The 19,483-nt window shown below is 38.9% G+C and overlaps 2 protein-coding genes across 2 annotated transcripts in view; both read left to right on the top strand.

The window, feature by feature from the left end:
• Window positions 1-4,531: 4,531 nt before the first annotated feature.
• Window positions 4,532-9,771, top strand: LOC118778189 (activated RNA polymerase II transcriptional coactivator p15-like). Its single transcript, XM_036529596.1, has 5 exons — window positions 4,532-4,729; window positions 7,156-7,228; window positions 8,412-8,528; window positions 9,164-9,272; window positions 9,367-9,771. The coding sequence occupies exons 2-5, from the start codon at window positions 7,157-7,159 to the stop codon at window positions 9,444-9,446; spliced, it is 378 nt and encodes a 125-aa protein (XP_036385489.1). The 5' UTR covers window positions 4,532-4,729; window position 7,156; the 3' UTR covers window positions 9,447-9,771.
• A 6,486-nt stretch (window positions 9,772-16,257) lies between these two features.
• LOC118777643 (AT-rich interactive domain-containing protein 3A-like) overlaps window positions 16,258-19,483 on the top strand; it is a 57,896-nt gene continuing 54,670 nt past the window's right edge. Inside the window, exons 1-2 of the mRNA XM_036528749.1 lie at window positions 16,258-16,513; window positions 17,178-17,843. Coding sequence (XP_036384642.1) covers window positions 16,475-16,513; window positions 17,178-17,843 — 705 coding nt within the window. The 5' untranslated portion in view covers window positions 16,258-16,474. The remainder of the gene's footprint in view (window positions 16,514-17,177; window positions 17,844-19,483) is intronic.

The following is a 19,483-nucleotide window of genomic DNA, read 5'->3' on the forward strand; positions in this document are numbered from 1 at the left end:
CAATTACTGAGAACAGAGGAATCCAGGTTAGTTGTCTAGAAAAGGTTTCACCATTGCATTATCAATAACACAGCAGGGAAATTTCCAACCAGTAAAGAGCAATTTACGTTAAATGGCTCTTCAACTGACAAACAGTTTTTTTTTACAAACATTTAGTGGGAAAATATCCAGTGAGCATGTTTAGGGATATAATTGTTATCTGATCTTACTAAGTAGCTATCTTACTAAGTTGCATCAGCCACATCAAAACATTTTATAATACCCTCATATGGTGAACTGGAACAGTCAAACACAGAGTTAGCTCCCGTATGTGATTCAGTCTAAGGGTAGTCATCTTTTTTCTGAAATTATTCTGCAGACTCTTCACATGTATATGAGACCAAAAAGCAATTAAATTTTTTGTCATTTAGCAGATGCTCTTATCTGGAGCAACTTACATAGGTTACAGTTTTGCATATTATTCATTCTGCCCCAAAATAATATGCCCCCCCCCCCCATCTTAAGGACCTTCTTCACCCATATCTTCCGCAGAGAGCCCTTCGCTCCCAAAATGCCGGGCTTCTCATCATTCCAAGAGTGGGCAAAACTACTGTAGGCGGTAGAGCCTTTTTCTATCAAGCCCCTCTCCTGTGGAACATCTTACCCTCCGAGATTCGGGGAACAGACTCTCTCTCCACCTTTAAGTCTAGGCTCAAAACATATCTATATAGTAAATCCTTCAGCTGAGGGACATGGCCTGGTGCTGGCGTGGATCATAGAGTTTCTGGTGGACTAAGTGGTCATTGCTTTCATGGACCCTGTGCCGTGATCTGGTGTTGACTGTCTTAGGGTCGCCCTCATGACTATGCCGGTCCCTTGCCTCCCGTCCCCTAGGTATGCTGCCATAATGTTAGCCTGCCGGGGTTTTTCCTTGTTGCACACCTTTTTCTCTGCCCCTCCTCTCCTGCCTCTCTGCTCTACATCCCTGCCATTCTTATCATCCACTAACCACTGTTTGCTGTTTGCTTCCTATCCCTGCTCCGGGCTCCTGTCCGGAGCTGTAGCCCAAGCATCTCATCCCGTTTTCCAGTCCTGCTACCTCGCTGCCCTGCCCATCAAAGCCAACTGCGTTCCAAGAACCGGACATCCTAGGAGAGATTCTTATAATCACTCTGTTGTTAACTACTATTGTCTGTCAATCATAAATGTCTTAAAGTACATTGCGTTAACTTGTCTCTAACTCTATCTGCCCAGTGCCGGCCAGAAGCAGATGGGCCCCCCCTCTGAGCCCGGTTCTGCTCAAGGTTTCTTCCTGATAGGGAGTTTTTCCTTGCCACTGTTGCCTTAGGTTTGCTCTCAGGGGGTCTCAGGCCTGGGAACAATGTAAAGCTGCTTTGTGACAACTTGTGTTGTAAAAAGTGCTATACAAATAAAAATGAATTGAATTGAATTGAATTTTAATACAGCTGAATATTTAACGGAGGCAGTTCTGGTTTAAGTACCTTGCCCAGGGGTACAATAGCAATGCCCCAGCAGGGAATCAAATCAGCAGCCTTTTGGTTATGAGCCCTACTTCTTACCACTATGCCACACTTACTGCAAGAGTCAGCAACCAGCAATGGATTTATTTGGTGGCTGATTTGAGACAAAAACAATTTCAGGCAAATTCAATTTTTGCCTTGTAGTCTTTACAAACCTATTAAAGCTTGCTATTGAAACTATTCACTAAATTATATTAAAGATTGTCCCAGGAAAAAGCCATACTTGCACATATGTATCATTTGTACAGTTTACAGTTTCTCAGCAACTTCAGACATGACATAATGCTTTTTGGTAATGCATTCTAAATTCTTATGTTCCATAGTTATCCTGACCTGAAAAAATACAAAGAAATGGTAAAACATAGCAACATCAAGAAAAGCAGATACACTAGTGCTTAGACCTCTGGTAACAATCAAATCCCAAGTATGTCCTTGTTTATTCATTGGTTTGACATTCTGCATAAAATCGAAGTATTGCAACAGGTTGCTGAAATCCATAAGCTTGGAATCTAAACTACTGTCCATATTTAAGTTGAAGTCTTAAGTCATAAGGAATCAGACATAACCGGCTGATACCATAGATAAAAGTTCTGCAAATTCACTAAGAAACACTGGATAATATTTAGTTAGTCATCATTTACAAATTATTGATACTACTATGATATTGTTAGTTTTAGGTAGTCATTTGTGGTAGGAAAAACCCCTTTCAGTCTGGGCCGAATGGACTGGTGACTCCCTCCACACTTGTGCTGTAATAATTCTGAATTAAACAATGTTATGTCTTCAGAGTCTGATGCAATAGGTTTATTGTATATATGCGCAAATCACATACAGTAAACTGGGCTGGTCCACGCGGGGCAGTAGCGTCATCAGTCATAACCCCAAACAGTCTGAAAAAAAAAAACATTTTTCTTTTTTGTCTTTACTTTAGCCCCTCCTGTTTTGGAACTTAGATTCAGACCCCTCCTGTAGTGTCATGCCTTCTTCTCCTGTTTTCTAGCATGCTTTTTCAATACCCCATTATTTTCACAGTTTCTGTACACCTTTATTTTATATTTTCAAGCAGCCTGAAGTTCCCCATTATTCTCCAAACCGCTTTTTGTATCTCTTTATTTTTAGCCCTCTGAACAGCCTGAATTTCCCATTATTCTCCAGGCCACACCTGTTACAATTTTTTTTAAACTTAAGCTTCTGGCAAATTTACCAGGGTCATCCTTACTGACACCAACTCCTTGTTTTTCTTACCTAAAGTAACCCTGTGTATGTATTTTTATGAACTAACATAAAAATCCACATAAAAAAATCCAGTCCCAAATGCATCTTACTTTTATGCTTTTTCCCATAGCTCCTCTTGGAGCCTAGACTCAGACCCCCTCCTTCAGTTTCATAACACATTTTCTGTACACCATTGTCTTTCATTCTGGCATCATTTTCATTCCATATTTGGCTTTTCCTGTACACGATTGTTGTCAAGCCGACACCTGTTTAATTATAATGAACAATTATTCTGCCTCGGCTGTACACCATTATCTCCAAGGCCACACATATCTAGTATATAAAATTAAAAAAAAAAAAAGAATATCAATCCTGCTTCGGCTGCCCTCCAATATTACAAAGGCACACATACCCTATTATATGTATACAAATAACTGTTCCTGCTTAACCTGTTCTGCCTTGGCTATATACCATGAAGAATCCCTGTTCTGCAGCCCCCCCCCCCCTTTTTTTTTTACAGAGTCCAAATTTTTTATCTTAGACTCAAGGTCCATCTTCCGAGCAGCACTCAGACAGCGTCCAACTAAGCCCCAATAACAAGCCTTCCTTGGCATACAGGTATCTCACAGCTGCTTACCCCTCCTGTCTCTTCTTTTAGTTTCTGCTCACTTGCATACAAAGTATAATAGGATACATACTGTTTATTAAGGCTAACATATTAAATTATCTGTGCATAGTAAAAATGAAGTGGTTAAAATCAAAAACTAACATATACTGGCAATGCTTAGAATTTACATATGGGGTATATACTTGGTCAAAAATTTTCCACCACACACTGTTTTCAAAACGGGTTGCCCTTGGAGTGGTATTTTTTTACAAGTCACCTGTATTAACTCCAAGATGGATATATAGACCAAATGTGCACTCTGATTACAGCTTTCAGAAATAACAGTTTGTATAGGAAACACATCTAAAACGGTTTGAAATCTGAAATACTGCTTCCTAGTGTAGGACATAGACAGGTTTTCACATGTTCATGTATGTTTCTGGACAACATAAGAGCACCCATATAGTTTGGATGCAATCCATCTCATCTCCCAAAAGCAGGCCACTCCCAGGAACCTCTACAGGTGGTTGTGGTATGTGCTGTTCTCTGTATGCTCTTGTTGCTCATGTGACACGCTTATATTTATATCTTAGCATGATATAAATTCCTTATGGATAGGAATGACTGCTAGCTAAATAAATCAATATTGCTAGGAATACCATGCAGCTCCAGCATTTCCTCATTCAAAACCTTGTGCCTCTGTTATATCATTCTTGCTCTTGTTGATAGATGGAGCTTTAATGGTGTATTGCTGTTGGTTCGTGATCATATGTTGCTTATATAAAGTAGCTTAATATGAAATTATTATTTATTGTTTACCTTATCATTTGCTTATATTTAACGTAAGGTATTGTATCAAATCAAATGTTACAAAACAATGAATGACATGTGTAAAATATTTTTAGTGAACTTAGCGCAGACTTGTTTTTAGAGCGCCTTTTCAAACGGGAAGGTGTAGAGCAAGTATCAGAGATGTTGTGGAATTGCGGTTTTAGAACTTCATTTCCCTACATTCTATTTAACTGGTATGCCTAAGAACACCAGGTAGGCTTGCCTGTTGGATCATCGCTGCGCACATTCATTGATCTCTAAAAAACATGGATGGAATGTTACTTCGTAAACGGCATAAAGAACAGTTCACTAATGTGAATTTATATCTACTATGTAGTTCTGTGCATATCCTCTGATCAGCATAGTGCTGGATTGGTGACACTAAATTTGAAGGGATAGCAAAGCGAGCCATCCGGAAGATATCAGAATTAGTACCTTTGCGCATTAAGTGCGCATGGTTGAGTTCGGTGAACATATGGTCGTTCGTCAACTGCAGACCTAAACACTGTTCGCGCCTGTGCATCACAATCATCACGCTACCCCACTACCATTCCATGTAAGTAGAGCCTTTTAGTTACCACCTTTGAGTACTGCGACGCGGCTGGGTGTAAATTGTGCAAGAGTAAAATCTTGCACTTAGTTCCATGCAGGTAGAAGATAGCATCTTTGAATGTATCATCTATGACTACAGTTAGCTAGTTTGCTTGTCATTTTACGGGCCTAACAAAAAGGTGCGCTGTAAAATTTAGGATTCGCTCACTCTAACAACTAGCTGGCCTCTGGGATCTGTTGTGAGCAAAGCTAGATGCTGAGCTAGCTAGCAAACAACCCGGGTAACAAACTAGTCCAGGAAAATGCAAATCGCAATTGAATGATGTCAGCTAGTTAGAAGCGTGTCTGTGGAAGATGGGTACTTCAAGAATACAGCAATACATGTATGCCGTCGGTAGCACGTTATTTCGATAACTAAAAGGTAGTAGTGAAAGAATAGCCGTTATAGGTAGGACCAGGTAAACTAGCTGGTCGTACCATCACAGTTGGCCATCTAGCAAACTTGCTAGGTGTGCGATTCCCCGAAAACGAAAGTATACGTAGCCTTCTATAGCCAGTCCTCACTATGCGTCTGTTCATCTAGCTAGCGATTAACTCTTATTGGGCCCAAATGTAATGATACGACAGCTACATTTTATTGCAACCGTCCATTTTGATCCAAATTCTGTAAGCAAGAATTGATGTCCATGCAGTGGATAATGTAATCCGGTCCCACGGTTGCGGACAAGATAGCTAGTTGGCAGATTATGACTCTGTCCCCTCCTAAACTACTCTGCAAGTGAAATTAATTGTGTAGTTTCCTTGTTACCTTCAACGACTGAATGCGAATCATATGAAGACAAAGAGACTGACTGAAGGTACACGCTAATTCTTTAGCTTGCTGGAGTTTAGCTTCATAAAATGGTTGTCAAGGAGGTCAGACTTCCAAGTAATTAATTAGAACGCAGGCGAAATAAGAATAACTGCACTCGGTTACCAGAATGCACATACCAGAAGAACATTCAGTGCAACCACTTTAATGATTCTCCCAGCTTTTCTGAAATGAGAAGAGCTGAGCTGAAAATAGGTATGTTTTATCCACCCTGTTCTCACTCGAACCAATTACAGTAGTCGATTCACACCTACTCCGGCAGGCAAATCAACGGTGGATAAATTTTATCAATATTAATACTAATCAGTATTTTTTAAATAAAAGAAAGGATGGTGTGCCAATGTATGTGAACTGTTTCGAGGCGCGCACTTTGATCCCTGGCAGTGCTAAATGTAAAGCAAACTCGCTAACCAAATTAGCAATTATCCCCCTTCCTCTTTAGGGAGGGGGGATAACTAAGAAAATGACGAGGCTGATATATTTTAAAGCAAGTTAATGTGTAATTAATAACTAAACACTAAATAATATATACTAATAATGGATTAATAATGCGTTAAGTAAAGAGGGAAGTAAAGTCTAATGTGTAATATTTGCTGCCACTAGCTGTACCCCTGACCACACCCACACATCAAATTCAGAATTGTTTTTTTTGGTCATGAAGCATTGCATATTGCAAGGCTTCTATTACAAGGGATTGTACATACTCAGAAGACCATGCCATGTCAGTGTATGATTTCATCCTCTCACTTGCAGTTGACAGAGATGGTATGAAAAATATAAAAAGCTGGGGAGCACAGTATTTCCACAGTGACAAAGCAGACAGTAGCCTTTTTATATCCCATATAATTTATGTAGTTAGCTAGTTCAGAATAATGTACCTATTGGTTTCACCCAATCTACATCTTGCAATAATTCATCTGCATTCTTGAGAGAGTGTGAACCCATAGTAAACGCACTGTGGGCATGCACAAAGGTAGTTTCTTTATTTCTGAGTTTTGGGTGCCCCAACTACTTAAACTGGCTCCGGTGACCATACCTTGTATATGAATTATGAGTGAATTATGAGTGAGAGTGGAATTTCGGGTGGAGAATTTGGATGTTAGAAACTAGTTCAATGTGGAAACTGTTAGGGGACCAAATGAATTGTGTTTAAGGAATTAAAAGACAAACAAATGTCTTGTATCTCGTTTACTACCTATATGAAACATCAAAGGCAATTTGCTACAATTTGAGTGCCACATGTGAAAGAGCTCTGATTTAGTCTCATATAGTTTCATTACCTTGTAATGGATAAACTTAGTGTATGAAAACGTAAGTATTAGTTCAAGACATTGTCTTCATGTCACAAAATTTGAAGCAGGGTACAAGATCAACTGTGTGGGACATTAAATTGTCTGTGCCCAGCAAAAGTCAGACTCTGTTGATAAAAAATATTTGATTTTTTTCACATAAAGCCACTGGATTCATGGACTGAATAAGAAAACAGAGGGCAGTGTAATGGTCTGCTTATCTGCACTGACAACATCACAAATTTATGTGTGTATCCACCTCTGTTGCAGAATGCCGAAGTCAAAGGAAGTGTTGTCTACGTCCTCCTCTGGCAGTGACTCAGACAGTGAAGTGGAGACAAAGGTATGTCCTCTTTGTTTTCCACAACTTAAAGCTATAGTTTCAAAGTTCATACAAGGTCCTCGAAGTGCTTGAATTTGGTATGTAAAAATTTAAGTACTGCTATATCATGGAAATCCATCAGTATCTGAATCAAGTCCTTGAAAATTACTTCTGTCACAGAATTATGTCATTTCTTTTCTCTGGTGTTAAAAAATCTTGACAATGAATGCCACCAGTTGACAGCTTTCCCAATATTGTCTCATTGCCTCAGCCCAATGAAATTAGTGTATGATGTGAGGAGTCAGTACAGGTGTAAGTAAGTGCACAACAGGAAGAGCTGTGAAACAGAAATTAGGGTAGGGAAAGCATCTCGATTTTATATTACCAGTAGTATTTTTCAGACTCAAGATAACATGAATTTTATTAATTAATTATTAATGTTCACAACATAATAATGTTCATTATGCAACAGTCATTTAAAGTGGGTAACCAATGGGTATTTCTTTTGTCTATTGTATAAATCTGGTTCCCATTGTGCAAAGAAATATACAGTATATGGTAACAGCATGATTACCAAAAGCCGTTCTATGATTGTCTCATAGTTTGAAGATACTCTTTATTCTTAATTTTCTCCTTATATGGCAATGACAGAAGAATTAGCCTATTCTTTCCCTGCGAGTGTTGTAGCATAGTCTTAAATACAGCTTTCCCTGGACAGACAGAACAAACTCAATATACTGGAGTGCTGCTGGATAGTGTACATTGGAGCAAAAGTATAGTGGGATCAAATACTCTGTTTCTGAGGTTTTTGAGTATTTAAAAGGCCTTTATTCACATTTTGTACTAGAAAGAAAATAAAAAAGGTAAAGAGAGAGGATCAGGATTGACCTTCATTTTTAATAAAAACCTGTTGGAGATCCACTCGTCCTTAGATGTGCTCCACTTTCATATCTCTTTACTGTAAAAACGTATTTAAAACTACCACCATTTGCTACAATTTGAACACTCATTTTCTTACTTTTCAACCTTATGTAAAAGTAGTGCTCCAGTGCATTTCGTTTTTACCTGTACATTTACTGGAGATTTTCTGTCAGAAGTGCAGAGCTGCTTGTTCCACATGCCACACAAAATGCTGGACATTTGCAAGCATCTGTGGTTGTTCTCAGTGAAGCACTAACTCTGATGGGGATTCTTCTTGTTGCAGGCCAAGAGGAAGAAGCCAGCCCCACCAGAGAAGCCAGCAAAGAAACAGAAGAGTGGGGAGAGCTCCAGGGCAGGCGGTTCTTCCAAGGGTGGCAATAAAGATGACAACATGTTTCAAGTAAGAGGTTACAGATGCAAGCATACACATACTGTTAAATGTAAATGTATTTCTGTACAATTCACAGATGTAAAATTCAGAAAATGTCATAACTGCGCATGTTCATTTTTCCATATTTTTCCCTGGATGTCACTGTTGCCTTGAATGACTTTGTGGTTAATGAAAGAGTCTAAACACCTTAAGGGCTAGACAGAATGCAATGTCTGGCAAAGGTTGGAAGGCAGATGCACATATCAATGGTATGTCTGATTATTCAGATGAAGTTGACAGTTCATCTTTACTTGAGTTGGTTCAAAGCTAAAGCTTAAAATGAAAAAGGTAAGACTTGTGTAGCATTCATTGAGAATGCCCTCATGAGATCTTGAAAATTCTTTGCTAAAAAATATTTTGTGCATTAATAATTTTTAACATATCATGTTAAAAAAATCAATGCACAATTTAAAACAAAGTAATGTAAAAATAAAGTCAGTAACGATGATGTAGTGCCCCAGTGCTGGAAATATTACATAGCTCAATGTTAATAAATTTGTGTGTTCAATCATTGTGGTGCTCTGTCTGGAGATTGTATGGGGTAACACTATTGGTACTTGGAGACACTCAATGGGCTATAATTATTTTCCTGCTGTGTATTTTAGATTGGAAAGATGAGATATGTCAGCGTCCGAGACTTCAAAGGCAAGGTGCTGATTGACATTCGTGAGTATTGGATGGACCAAGAAGGCGAGATGAAACCAGGCAAGAAAGGTAAAAAAAGCACTATATTGCAACTGTTTATTGAAAAGTTATTGAAAGAATGATGTTTCATGTGACCCTAATATCTGTTTTCGAATCATTTCAGGCATCTCCTTGAATCCAGAGCAGTGGAACCAACTGAAACAACAAATCTCTGAGATTGATGACGCTGTGAAGAGAATATAAGCCCCTCCCTCGGTGTTTAGAAGTTGAGCTTGCGTAGTGTTTTTAGATTTTACCAACTTTTACACTGGCGTAAAACAATGTTTTCTAAAGGATGGAATTTTTTTTAAGCGACAAAGATTACATTGTGTATATATGCAGTTAATTTGAATTTTAATATTTTCTGCATGTGCTGTGTGAACTGGGTTTAAAAACTGTTGTGTATTATGTTTGTGGTTGGGTCAAGACTAGACGAGCTGGGAAGGGTGCAAGATCTGGGTGGTAATTCAGTTTGTTCATAGTATTCAATAGAGGCAATAAATAGGCTCTAATTAAATATACGTATTTCTTTTGAGATAATTTGTCAAGTCTTTTTTCTGAAATCCCTCCATCCTTTGCGCATAAGTATTAATTGATTTTTTTCAGGTATCTTTCAACAGCTATTTCTAGCACTCACTGTTGAAAAATGACACCTGGAATCCAGAATAAAAATAACTATTCTTGAACTGTTCTTTAACTGATCATTGAATCTAATTGAATACCCTAATTAAAATCCCATTCAAACTTCAGTGGGAGATCTCAACTCTGAGTCTGAAGCAATAAGTGGTTCCAAGTGGATTTGAAATGGTTTTGATAAAAAGCAATAAAACCATCTTGAGACAGGTTCAGCATACATTTTCATACAATTAGCTATTCTGAGTGTAAGTCATCTGGAAATGCACTTTTGGAAACTTCTTATTGAGTCGTCAGTCTGTTATTTCCCATGTAGTTGTCATTTGTATTCGATCTGCACTTTTTCCCTTGAGGAAAAATAAATTCGTAAATGTACTTCTTCCATTCAGGGTTCAGATTTAATGTCAAAATTGTTACACAAGCACAAACATCTCTATAGTTCACCTTCTCCTTGGAAGTAGTTATGAATCCTTAAAAAATTATTTATTTTTAATGACTGGTTGTGGTGGATTGTACTACAGTCAATTAGAAATTGTTTCAAGTGGCTACAGTGTGAAGAGTTTACCTTGTACTCTTAAATATCATTCTGCTACTACTTTCTCTGTTAAAAATGTTTTGAAATTTGGTCTTTCACCCTATTTGCTTGATGCTGTTCTTTCTTTTCCAAAGAATACAAGAACTTGAATATGTCCTTCTCTACTTCAAGTTCCTTATGAGCTAAAAAGGAAGAAGGGCTGTAAGCAGGACACCATTACATACAGTTCCAATGATCTTGCCAAATTCCACGAAATTAACTTTAAGCAGAGCGTAAAGTCTCTGCATCAGAACGGTTAAGATTTACAGTCTGCACAATTAATAAACTATAAACTCAATCTCATGAATCAATTGGTGGACAGAGGGATGGCCTCTGGAAAAATAATACTGAAAAGCCTGAGATATTATGCACATACTAAAAATGGAATTAATTTGAATTCAAGGGCAACATCATACTAAATTCAATACATGTAAAAACATTCATATATTTTCAAGGTAGGCTGTTGTGTTCCTTTCATCCATGAATATTGTATAGTAAGTGTTAGATAGACAGCAGTGTTAATGTGTGGTTACTGCACAAGGGATCTGTTAATCTTGTACCCTGCTGTTAGGGTGATGTCTAAAACATTCAATGATTCCTATAATCACTAGTACCTGTTGAGGTCCAGACCAGATATTGCCATGGCAACCACACTTTCCCTCTTTGCATGATCAAAAGAGACATTTTGACAATTGTATTTGCCAGAATTCAGTCAGTGCCTTTGCTGTGGTGCCTCTTCTTTTCACTGACTGATTGTACACTAGCATGTTAGTGTCAGCTTCTAAAAAATAAATCAAAAATAGTACCTTGATATGAATTGAAAAAAGGCATACAATAAAAAATTAAGCCATCTTTTTCATATTTAAGGTAAAGGTGACTTAAGGTGTCACTTGTAACTAAACAGAATAATACCGGTTGTCCCTGTTGAATTTACTTACAATGGTTAATAACTACAAACGAAAACATAAAATAATGAAACAACTCGATGACCTGCTTATCATTGGCATGTACCGAACCATATGTAAAGTGGCATTCCATCAGTACTGCACATAATGTGGATACACCATATACACAGAACATATCATTTGTGCTTCTCCGCTGCGGACAGGAGTGGCGGCTGCAGGATGTTGCTTCTCTCTCTCTTTCACCTCCACCAGCATACAGTGACAGCAGAGGTCACTGCTGTACAGTGGACAGGACAGGGCGTTGGCATTGTTGTGGCAATGGCCCGGTTAATGCTGTGTGTTGAACTCCAGCCATCCAGTGTTGAACTGGCACCTCCAGCCATCACGCCACCTGCCCCTCTGGTCCTTTGAAGTGCAACAGGCAGTGGAACGAAGAGTCTGTTCTACAGAGGAAGTGGAATCTGCACTGCGCAGACTTGAAAGTTGCAACTAGAACCACATCACTTGTGTAATTCATGCATCTGTGACACCTGTTGGGTGCATCAAAGAAACTACTAATTTATATTTAAAACTTAAAATCAATAACTGGTAGGTATGTAGGTAGGAAGAAAAAAGTTCAACATTTTTTTCTAAGAGTGTTGCACTATGATGCAGTTATAAGTGTTTGATTCCTTTCATAGAACAGAACAACTACTTCATAGTTTGCTTTGGCACAATGTTAGTACACGGTGTCAGTTGTCTCACGCCACAGTGAGGAATGTGGATTTCTCTGGCACCATAGCAAGAACTGCTTATTCTAAAATGCATGCATGAGTAGGAAATTGATTTCAATTGTATGAATGCATAATACATGTAAATATCACTTAAAATGCAGTCTGGAAGCCAATAATGAAACACAGGTTGTAATGCTGACTAGCACTGTTGTCTTGAGGCTTACCCTTCTCTCACCCACAGTTGCTCTGGATATGACAGTAATGTAGACCTAGGTTAGCATGCAGTGAACACAAACTTCTTTTTTTGCAACTGTAGTATGACTCCCAGGTACTCTCAAACATACTACACTATCCATACTATCAGGTGTGAATGTACTAGATGGCATAGTTTATAAGCATATTAAATGTATGCTAGTGTGCAAGCTAAACCCTTATAACTGTGTCAAAATACATGATAGTTTGGATACATTGCTTATTAAATCAAGGCATTGTATCGTTTTGGTAAGCAATGTAAAAATGTTTTCTATTCTTTTTTTTTTAATTAGGAGGAAATATGAGATGAGATATGATACACAGCAACCCCCCCTCCTTTTCAGAAAACAAATGACAGGTCAGGCTGCATTTGTTGACCTATCTATTTTAACTGTTTCTATTTTCCCCAAGATAATCGATATCCCTGATCAGTATAGATTCTCTCATCTGCTGTACTTTTTCTTTCCTTCCATCTTGTTTTTAACAGCATGTATTGATTTTCTCCTCAGAATTTGCTGGCACTGAGCTCTTAACTTGCATCAATCACTTCATCTTAAGATACAGAAAAGAAAGAACACTGATTCCTATAGTAAAAAGCAGATTCAGACAACAGAATATTTACATTTGTTTCTTTATTTGAAAATCAGACCTCTCTGAGATGGCTAGGCCAAGCATACACTCTTTTACATATCAGCAAAACAATGTCATAATGCATTCTACAAAATCAATTAGGAGTTGGACAGTTACACATTTTGAATATCATCATGACTGAGATCATCATCAAATACTGTAATCATAAAGGATTTTCATGAATCTCAACAGAACAACCTCATGCTGTTGTGGCCCAAAGGAGTTGGTAATGGTCTAATTTAACCATGCCACTAAATGACTAAAAGGATCCTGACATCTTATTAAGGCAGCAGATGGCTTGTGTTCCTTACAGAATACCACAAGTTTGACAATTAAAACCGGGGTATGACAAACCATTTTAGAGACATACTCGGAAGGATGAACCCTCCATCCAAAGGGACATTTTTTTCAGATAAGTGGTGCACTTTGTGTGTCTACCGCTCTGGGGTCCCCAGTCTGATATTTAGGCCCTTCAGCCGCATTGTGTCCTCACCCTTACTGGCTCCCACTTAGATCCACTGAAAATGGCATCTAGTCAAATTACATTGAGTGTCATCCACAGGACATCCTTCTTGTAGCCAAGTGCTTTTCATCAATGGAATATTAGCAATGACTAGATAAACTTGTGGGTACTTTTTCTCCTCTTGAGAAGCTCACATGTACCTTTGGTACTTCTGTGCCATTTACCATACTGCAGGCATCTTCTGTTTCACGTCACCTGCTTGTGTTCCTCCTGTGTTACACTGTCTGTAATCTATTATCTCTCCAAAATTTCTTCCCATGAATGTTGTATTACTGTTGCTAGTTAATGCCAATTATAAGGAGCTCTATGCAAGGAGGACTTCAATCAAGTAAAACTCTCCTGTGAATATCAATCCTACAGAGAAAAACTGCATTACACTGAGTAATGCATCCACCAGCAGCATTAACTTGTTTATGGAGTTCTTTAAACAGTATAAGCCTTAGTAATGCATGGTTACTGGAAACCTAAATAAACTGCAAGTATATCTGATGCGTAAAAATAGTTTTATCAGGGCTCTTGCTTTTACTTGTCTTTCGATGATTTGACCACCTGGTGGCACTAAATCTAAAAATCACTAACTGTCAATAGAAAGTAAGGCCGTTGCAAGTAAAGTCTTCTATTCTGGGTCCTAGGACACTTCAGTCTTAGTGGTAAAAATTACAACTTAGTGTATTAAAACACATTCATTAGTCCATTCATCCATTATTTCATAGTATGCTATTCTAAGTTTTAGAACAACTTATACATTCATGAACAAGACAGAACATCTGTATAACTGGGGTGAGTGAGGTATGCAGAGCATTGTTTGATCTGGATATTAAATTTGACAAAACACTATTCCCATTCTCTTGAAAATCTTTTGATTTATTTATTTTTTACTTGGTCTTTGCAATTAATATGCAAGGGAAAGTGAGCCACGGTCATGATAAAAAAAAAAAAAAAAATCAGGTGAGAATACTACCAATTAGTCTTTCCAGTGGGACAGAAATGGACACTAGGAAGTGTTTCTCATTGGGGTCGGAACTAAATGACAACCAGTGTGCCGTACTACAAGTAAATATTGCTGGATTGTCTTTTTTGATGTAATGATGGGATTATACAGTGTACTGTGGATATTTCCTTTTGCTGCAATCGCTGAATAATGGGGCCCATTTCAGGAAGCAGGATTACAGAGTTAGCCGGCTAAATTTAACGAGATGTTCCCAAAAGTACGACTTAACCCGTTTCACGAAGCAAACTCAGATAAATCACCATAGCAGCATATCCCATCGCCCAAACCTGCATCCGAACAAGCTAATTTGAATTTAGCCCGCTTTGTACTACGAGAACAAGCGCGTCTGACCAGTGAATTCACGTGACACACCTCCTATCCATGACGTCACTGTTTCTGAGGGAACCGTTGTGGGTGCGCATATTGTAGGCGGAGCTTTCAGAACATACATCAATTACATTTCCCAGATGATTAGGCCTACTTTATGAGTGACACATGATCTATTTGCTGAATTCATACACTGCCAGTGTCTTTTGCTACAACTCGGCACTGTCAATACAGTGACACAAACTGTAAGGGGCTGCGCTTTTGCGTAAGTGAAATCCACTTACGTTCACTTAGGGATGCCAAGTAGGCCTACCTCAGAAAAGCAACGATGTGCCATGACATAGCCTACGGAGAATATACCCGGGATTGAAGGCACTGTTGCATTCAATTATCAAATTCCCTGGCCATGCAAATGTACGTTCATCACAGAAACTTTTTAACGTTATCACAGGTAATCCATATATCCTAATCCATTACTCTGTTCATACTTTCATGCATATAATATAATTTATATGAATAAAATGGCACGTTTCCATTGAAAAGCTGCTCAGCTACCCCAAAGGGAACTAACTTTTATAGGCTAGGCCTACATTATTTTAAAAGTTTCTTGTGTTGCAGATATGGACAATGTTCTTGTATTTGGTCCTGATCTGTACCAAAATGCAATTATCTCTGGTGACTATTAAGGCCTGTTAAGGCCATTAATGAATATTTCTTTATGATAGGCTGCCTGCATGTAGTCCATCCAGTATACAACTGAACAGCGTACTGAAATAGCCAGCTTGAAACACAGAAACAATACAGCATGCCATAAATCCATATTTCGTTTTGGTGTCACATTCGTGTTGACCTGTTATTCTATTCATGAGCAGTTATTGCAGCCTTTCATTGCGGTCGCTTACACGACAATGTAGAACTTAGGTTTTTAGCCTGTCGGCAATTTTTTCCAACACCCCCCCCCCCCCCCCCATTCCTGTCTCTAGTAGCGGCTCCTGTTTCACTTTTTTATTTATGACGGATTTATGCCCTTAATAGAGCTCCATTAACATTTTCTGTTCACTAGAACCTACATAGGATGCTCTGTCAGGGGAAGTGAGTTACGGGTGAAAGATTCGGCAAGCAGGAACCGTGCCTTTTGAAGTCAGGCAAACACATTTTACTTGATCATTCGCATTTCAAATTTGCGAATACAATCATTTGACTTTAAATATGCCACCTTTAATTGATCCAAAACAATGCCGTGATTGTGTTGTAACTGAAATAGACTGGGTTTGCAAACCTTGCGTTGCACTGACATTGTGTAGGTCAGGACAGCCACTTAAAACAAGTCCCTCCCTTAAAGCTATAGCGCTACAGTGCAATATTCGGCCATGAGAATTCCTTCTCTTTGATGGGACTGTATTTCCCTGGCTGTCAGTAGACCCAGCCCCCTCTTTTTATCGCTCCATTGACGTGTTGTTAGCAAATGGGAGCAGAAGGACTGATCCCTCGCCTGAAGAGGTCATTCTGTCTTTGGCTGCCACTTGTTGCTGTAATCGGGCTACTACATTCGCCGAGAAGTCATTAATTAAATACGGCGTTTTCCTCGCGATCTCAATGTTCGGTCAGCAGCTTACACACTTCTAACGCGTTTAAAGGGATTACTTTTGAACAATATCGTGTCGTCACAACTCGAGGAAGAAGCATGGTTGAAAACACCAGTATAGCAACAAAATCTGCTCTGGTAAGCGTCCGATCGTTCTATTCTGACCATGCACTCAGAAAGTGATGATTTTTTTTAAATATATGAGTTGTAAATAGTCGCAAATACTCGAATCTATTGTTTTAAGCCAGGATATTAATTTTATTGATAGGTCTGTGGATATTTGTCAATGCAATGTAATGCTATGTAAGCGACTGAGGGTAAACTACACTAACTGTTACTGGATTTACAACAATTGTAACTCTAGAGCACACAGCACGTTCGTATAGATATAGGCTATTACGACATTAAATCTGACGCGCCCGTAAGGATACTATCTGTAGAGAAGTTTCCATCTGCACAACACTGTGGATTGCGCTTTAACAGCCTCCCTCGCTTATTTGTGACAGTCCACGTCCTATTTAGTAGCCTATTAAAATCGCAGCACTATAAACGAGTTGCGAAAGTATTGCAGCTAATGGGAGATGTGGAAAGGTCTGTCAGCTGTGGGAATCTTTAGTTTAACTGGGTGACATCAACAAAGGCGTCCACCTGTCTTTTCTTTTGCCACGGAGCTTCATTACTTTGAATTACTTTTAACAATTCTCCTGATATTCGCTTATCTCAGATACAGCCGATGTGTTTAATTGCCAATATTTTCTTGTAAAGTGTTAAATTCTAACAAAGATCTCTTAACTCCGTTCAGCAAGCAGCTTTCTCAACGGCGAAAAACCATCCGCTCCTGGCGTCTGCCCACCACCACATCTCCGGCTCACAGTCCCATCCGCCAAGCGGAGGCATGAAGTTGGAGGCGGTCATGGAAAACCTCCAGCGACAACAGGCTGCGCGCCTGGCTCTAGAGGAGAAACTCCGCCATTCAGTGAAAGAAAAAGGGGTCCGGGCCATAGTGGAGTCTCAGATGCAGCAACAAGCCATAGCCTTCCACCAGTATCAGGCAGCAGTCCGGGGCTCTTTAGCCGCAGGAGCACCTGATTCACGTTCGGCTGCAAACTCACCCTACCTTGCGCGTCACGCGTTGCACAGGCGAACAGAGTCATCGGATGATCCCGACACAGACGATGAACCAGCGTACAGTCACTGGGAGGACGCTGAAGATCAGTATCTTGAGGAAGATGACTTTAAAGACCACAGGGTCGTGGATGAAGACACTGACGAAGACTTAACAAACTTGCCCCGCCACTCACTCCAAAAGAAAGACGGACATGATCCTAAGGGAGTCGCCGTGCATGTGCTCTCTGGTGTCGGCTTGCCATCGTATCCCGCGCCGAAGCAACCAGTTTCACCTGGGGGAGTGGCAGCGCATATACAAACACACCAGCACGAATGGACTTACGAAGAGCAATTTAAACAGGTAATGGCAGTTAATCGTTATAAAATACTTTGAGAAATGCTACCCACGCGCTGTTTGCGTGTTTGGAACACCTAATCTGGCAAATCTGGTTAAATAGACGCGATATCGACCACTCTATTGACTCGGAAAACAAACTGGAAACGAGTTGGCTTATGACATTTAGTCATTTGTTTCATCCTGTATCGGTATCATCTGAAGTCATTGGAAGTCAAAATCAATGTCACATCCATTTTCAGAGTCATTCTTCGCTGTCTTTCTCTGACCCAGGTGTGTTGCATCAGGTAAAAATGTGGATGTGTGCCTGTTGTAGGTACATTTGGGGCAGCGTAGACGGCGACTCAGGGGAAGCAGTTAGAACTGTGTGTAGAGGGCATGAGTGTCATGGGCTTTCTGTCTAGACTGTGAGAGCCACACTGTGAGCCGTGGAGCATATGTTCATAATGCCTTGGAGATTCCTATTTTTATAGTCATTTGGAAAGAGCAAATAAAAGGTCAGAATGCTTTCAAAGAAAGAGATATAAAAAAGTTGTCATGATGCTTTCTGTACTCTGAATGAGTATAACCATTGTTACTTTGTGATAATAGCTTCAGTGTTCTGCTCAAACTTCAGTGATGTGTCAAAAGTGCTTCCAAAATAATTATAGCTAGGCACAATATCAGCCTCTTCACCATATATGCCGCAGGTCCTGTCACAGAATTTTGATATTATGAATAATTATGTAACCTGTCTTGAAAATGAAGATAACAAAACATTTGGAATGGTTATTTTTGTTTGTATAAGGCTTACAAACAATTGTAATATTCATATGTAGGCTTACAAACAAATCATAATATTTTGTAGTAGTGATCTTTCAGTTTATTCAATATCAATTAGAAAACATACCCACTATAATTCAAAGAGTAACTGTTTTGTCTGAGTGGCTTTATTCTCATTAGTATGCCTCACTAGTTTTTTATCTTCTCATATTTATTCCCCTTGGCATTAAATATGTATCTAATTTATTGAGCTATGCAGTGAGGCATTTGTTCTGAAGTCAGTGTAGCTCTTTGTATCTGATTGAGTGTGGATGAGCTTGTCATTCTTTATTCATAATCAATGATTTAGAATTAAGCCTCAATAAAATAGGTAGATTCAGGGCTACTTGTTTCAGTTATGGGCTACTTGCTTGTTTCAGTGTGATTAAAGGAATGCAAATGTGATTCAAATAGGCAGAAATCAGCGAACAGTAGAAATTCAAAAGCAAGGGTGTATGTCTTCTTTCATAAGAAAGTTTTCTTTTCATATTTCATAATTTCTTTTAAAGAAATTAATCAAAACTAATTGCTGACTTATTGTTTACTGGTTTTAGACAGTTTCACACATCTACCATAAATTTCTGGACCCTTTAGAGCATGGCAAATCCCGATCATTACTTTGTCTTTATCATGAAAACATGTCTTTTTCATTCTCTTTAATGAAGAACTGATGTATCTTCTGTTTTCTCATATTATTGTTGTTACTGTTGGCTTAAAATGGTTGACAATTCCGTACAAAATGTTGCAATAGGCGAATTCTGAATGATTATTCACTTACATTTATTTTAAATTTTCAAGATAAATGTTACCTTTTTCTGATTGAATGGATTTCGGATGCATAGGAA

Source organism: Megalops cyprinoides, chromosome 5, assembly GCF_013368585.1.
Source record: "Megalops cyprinoides isolate fMegCyp1 chromosome 5, fMegCyp1.pri, whole genome shotgun sequence".
NCBI classification, from domain to species: domain Eukaryota; kingdom Metazoa; phylum Chordata; class Actinopteri; order Elopiformes; family Megalopidae; genus Megalops; species Megalops cyprinoides.

Excerpts from the sequence above, each read along its gene's own strand:
- LOC118778189 (XM_036529596.1), top strand. The coding sequence starts at position 7,157 with ATGCCGAAGTCAAAGGAAGTGTTGTCTACGTCCTCCTCTGGCAGTGAC. Across the intron at positions 7,229-8,411 it reads ACAGTGAAGTGGAGACAAAG|GCCAAGAGGAAGAAGCCAGC; the intron begins GTATGTCCTCTT and ends TTCTTGTTGCAG. Across the intron at positions 9,273-9,366 it reads GATGAAACCAGGCAAGAAAG|GCATCTCCTTGAATCCAGAG; the intron begins GTAAAAAAAGCA and ends GAATCATTTCAG.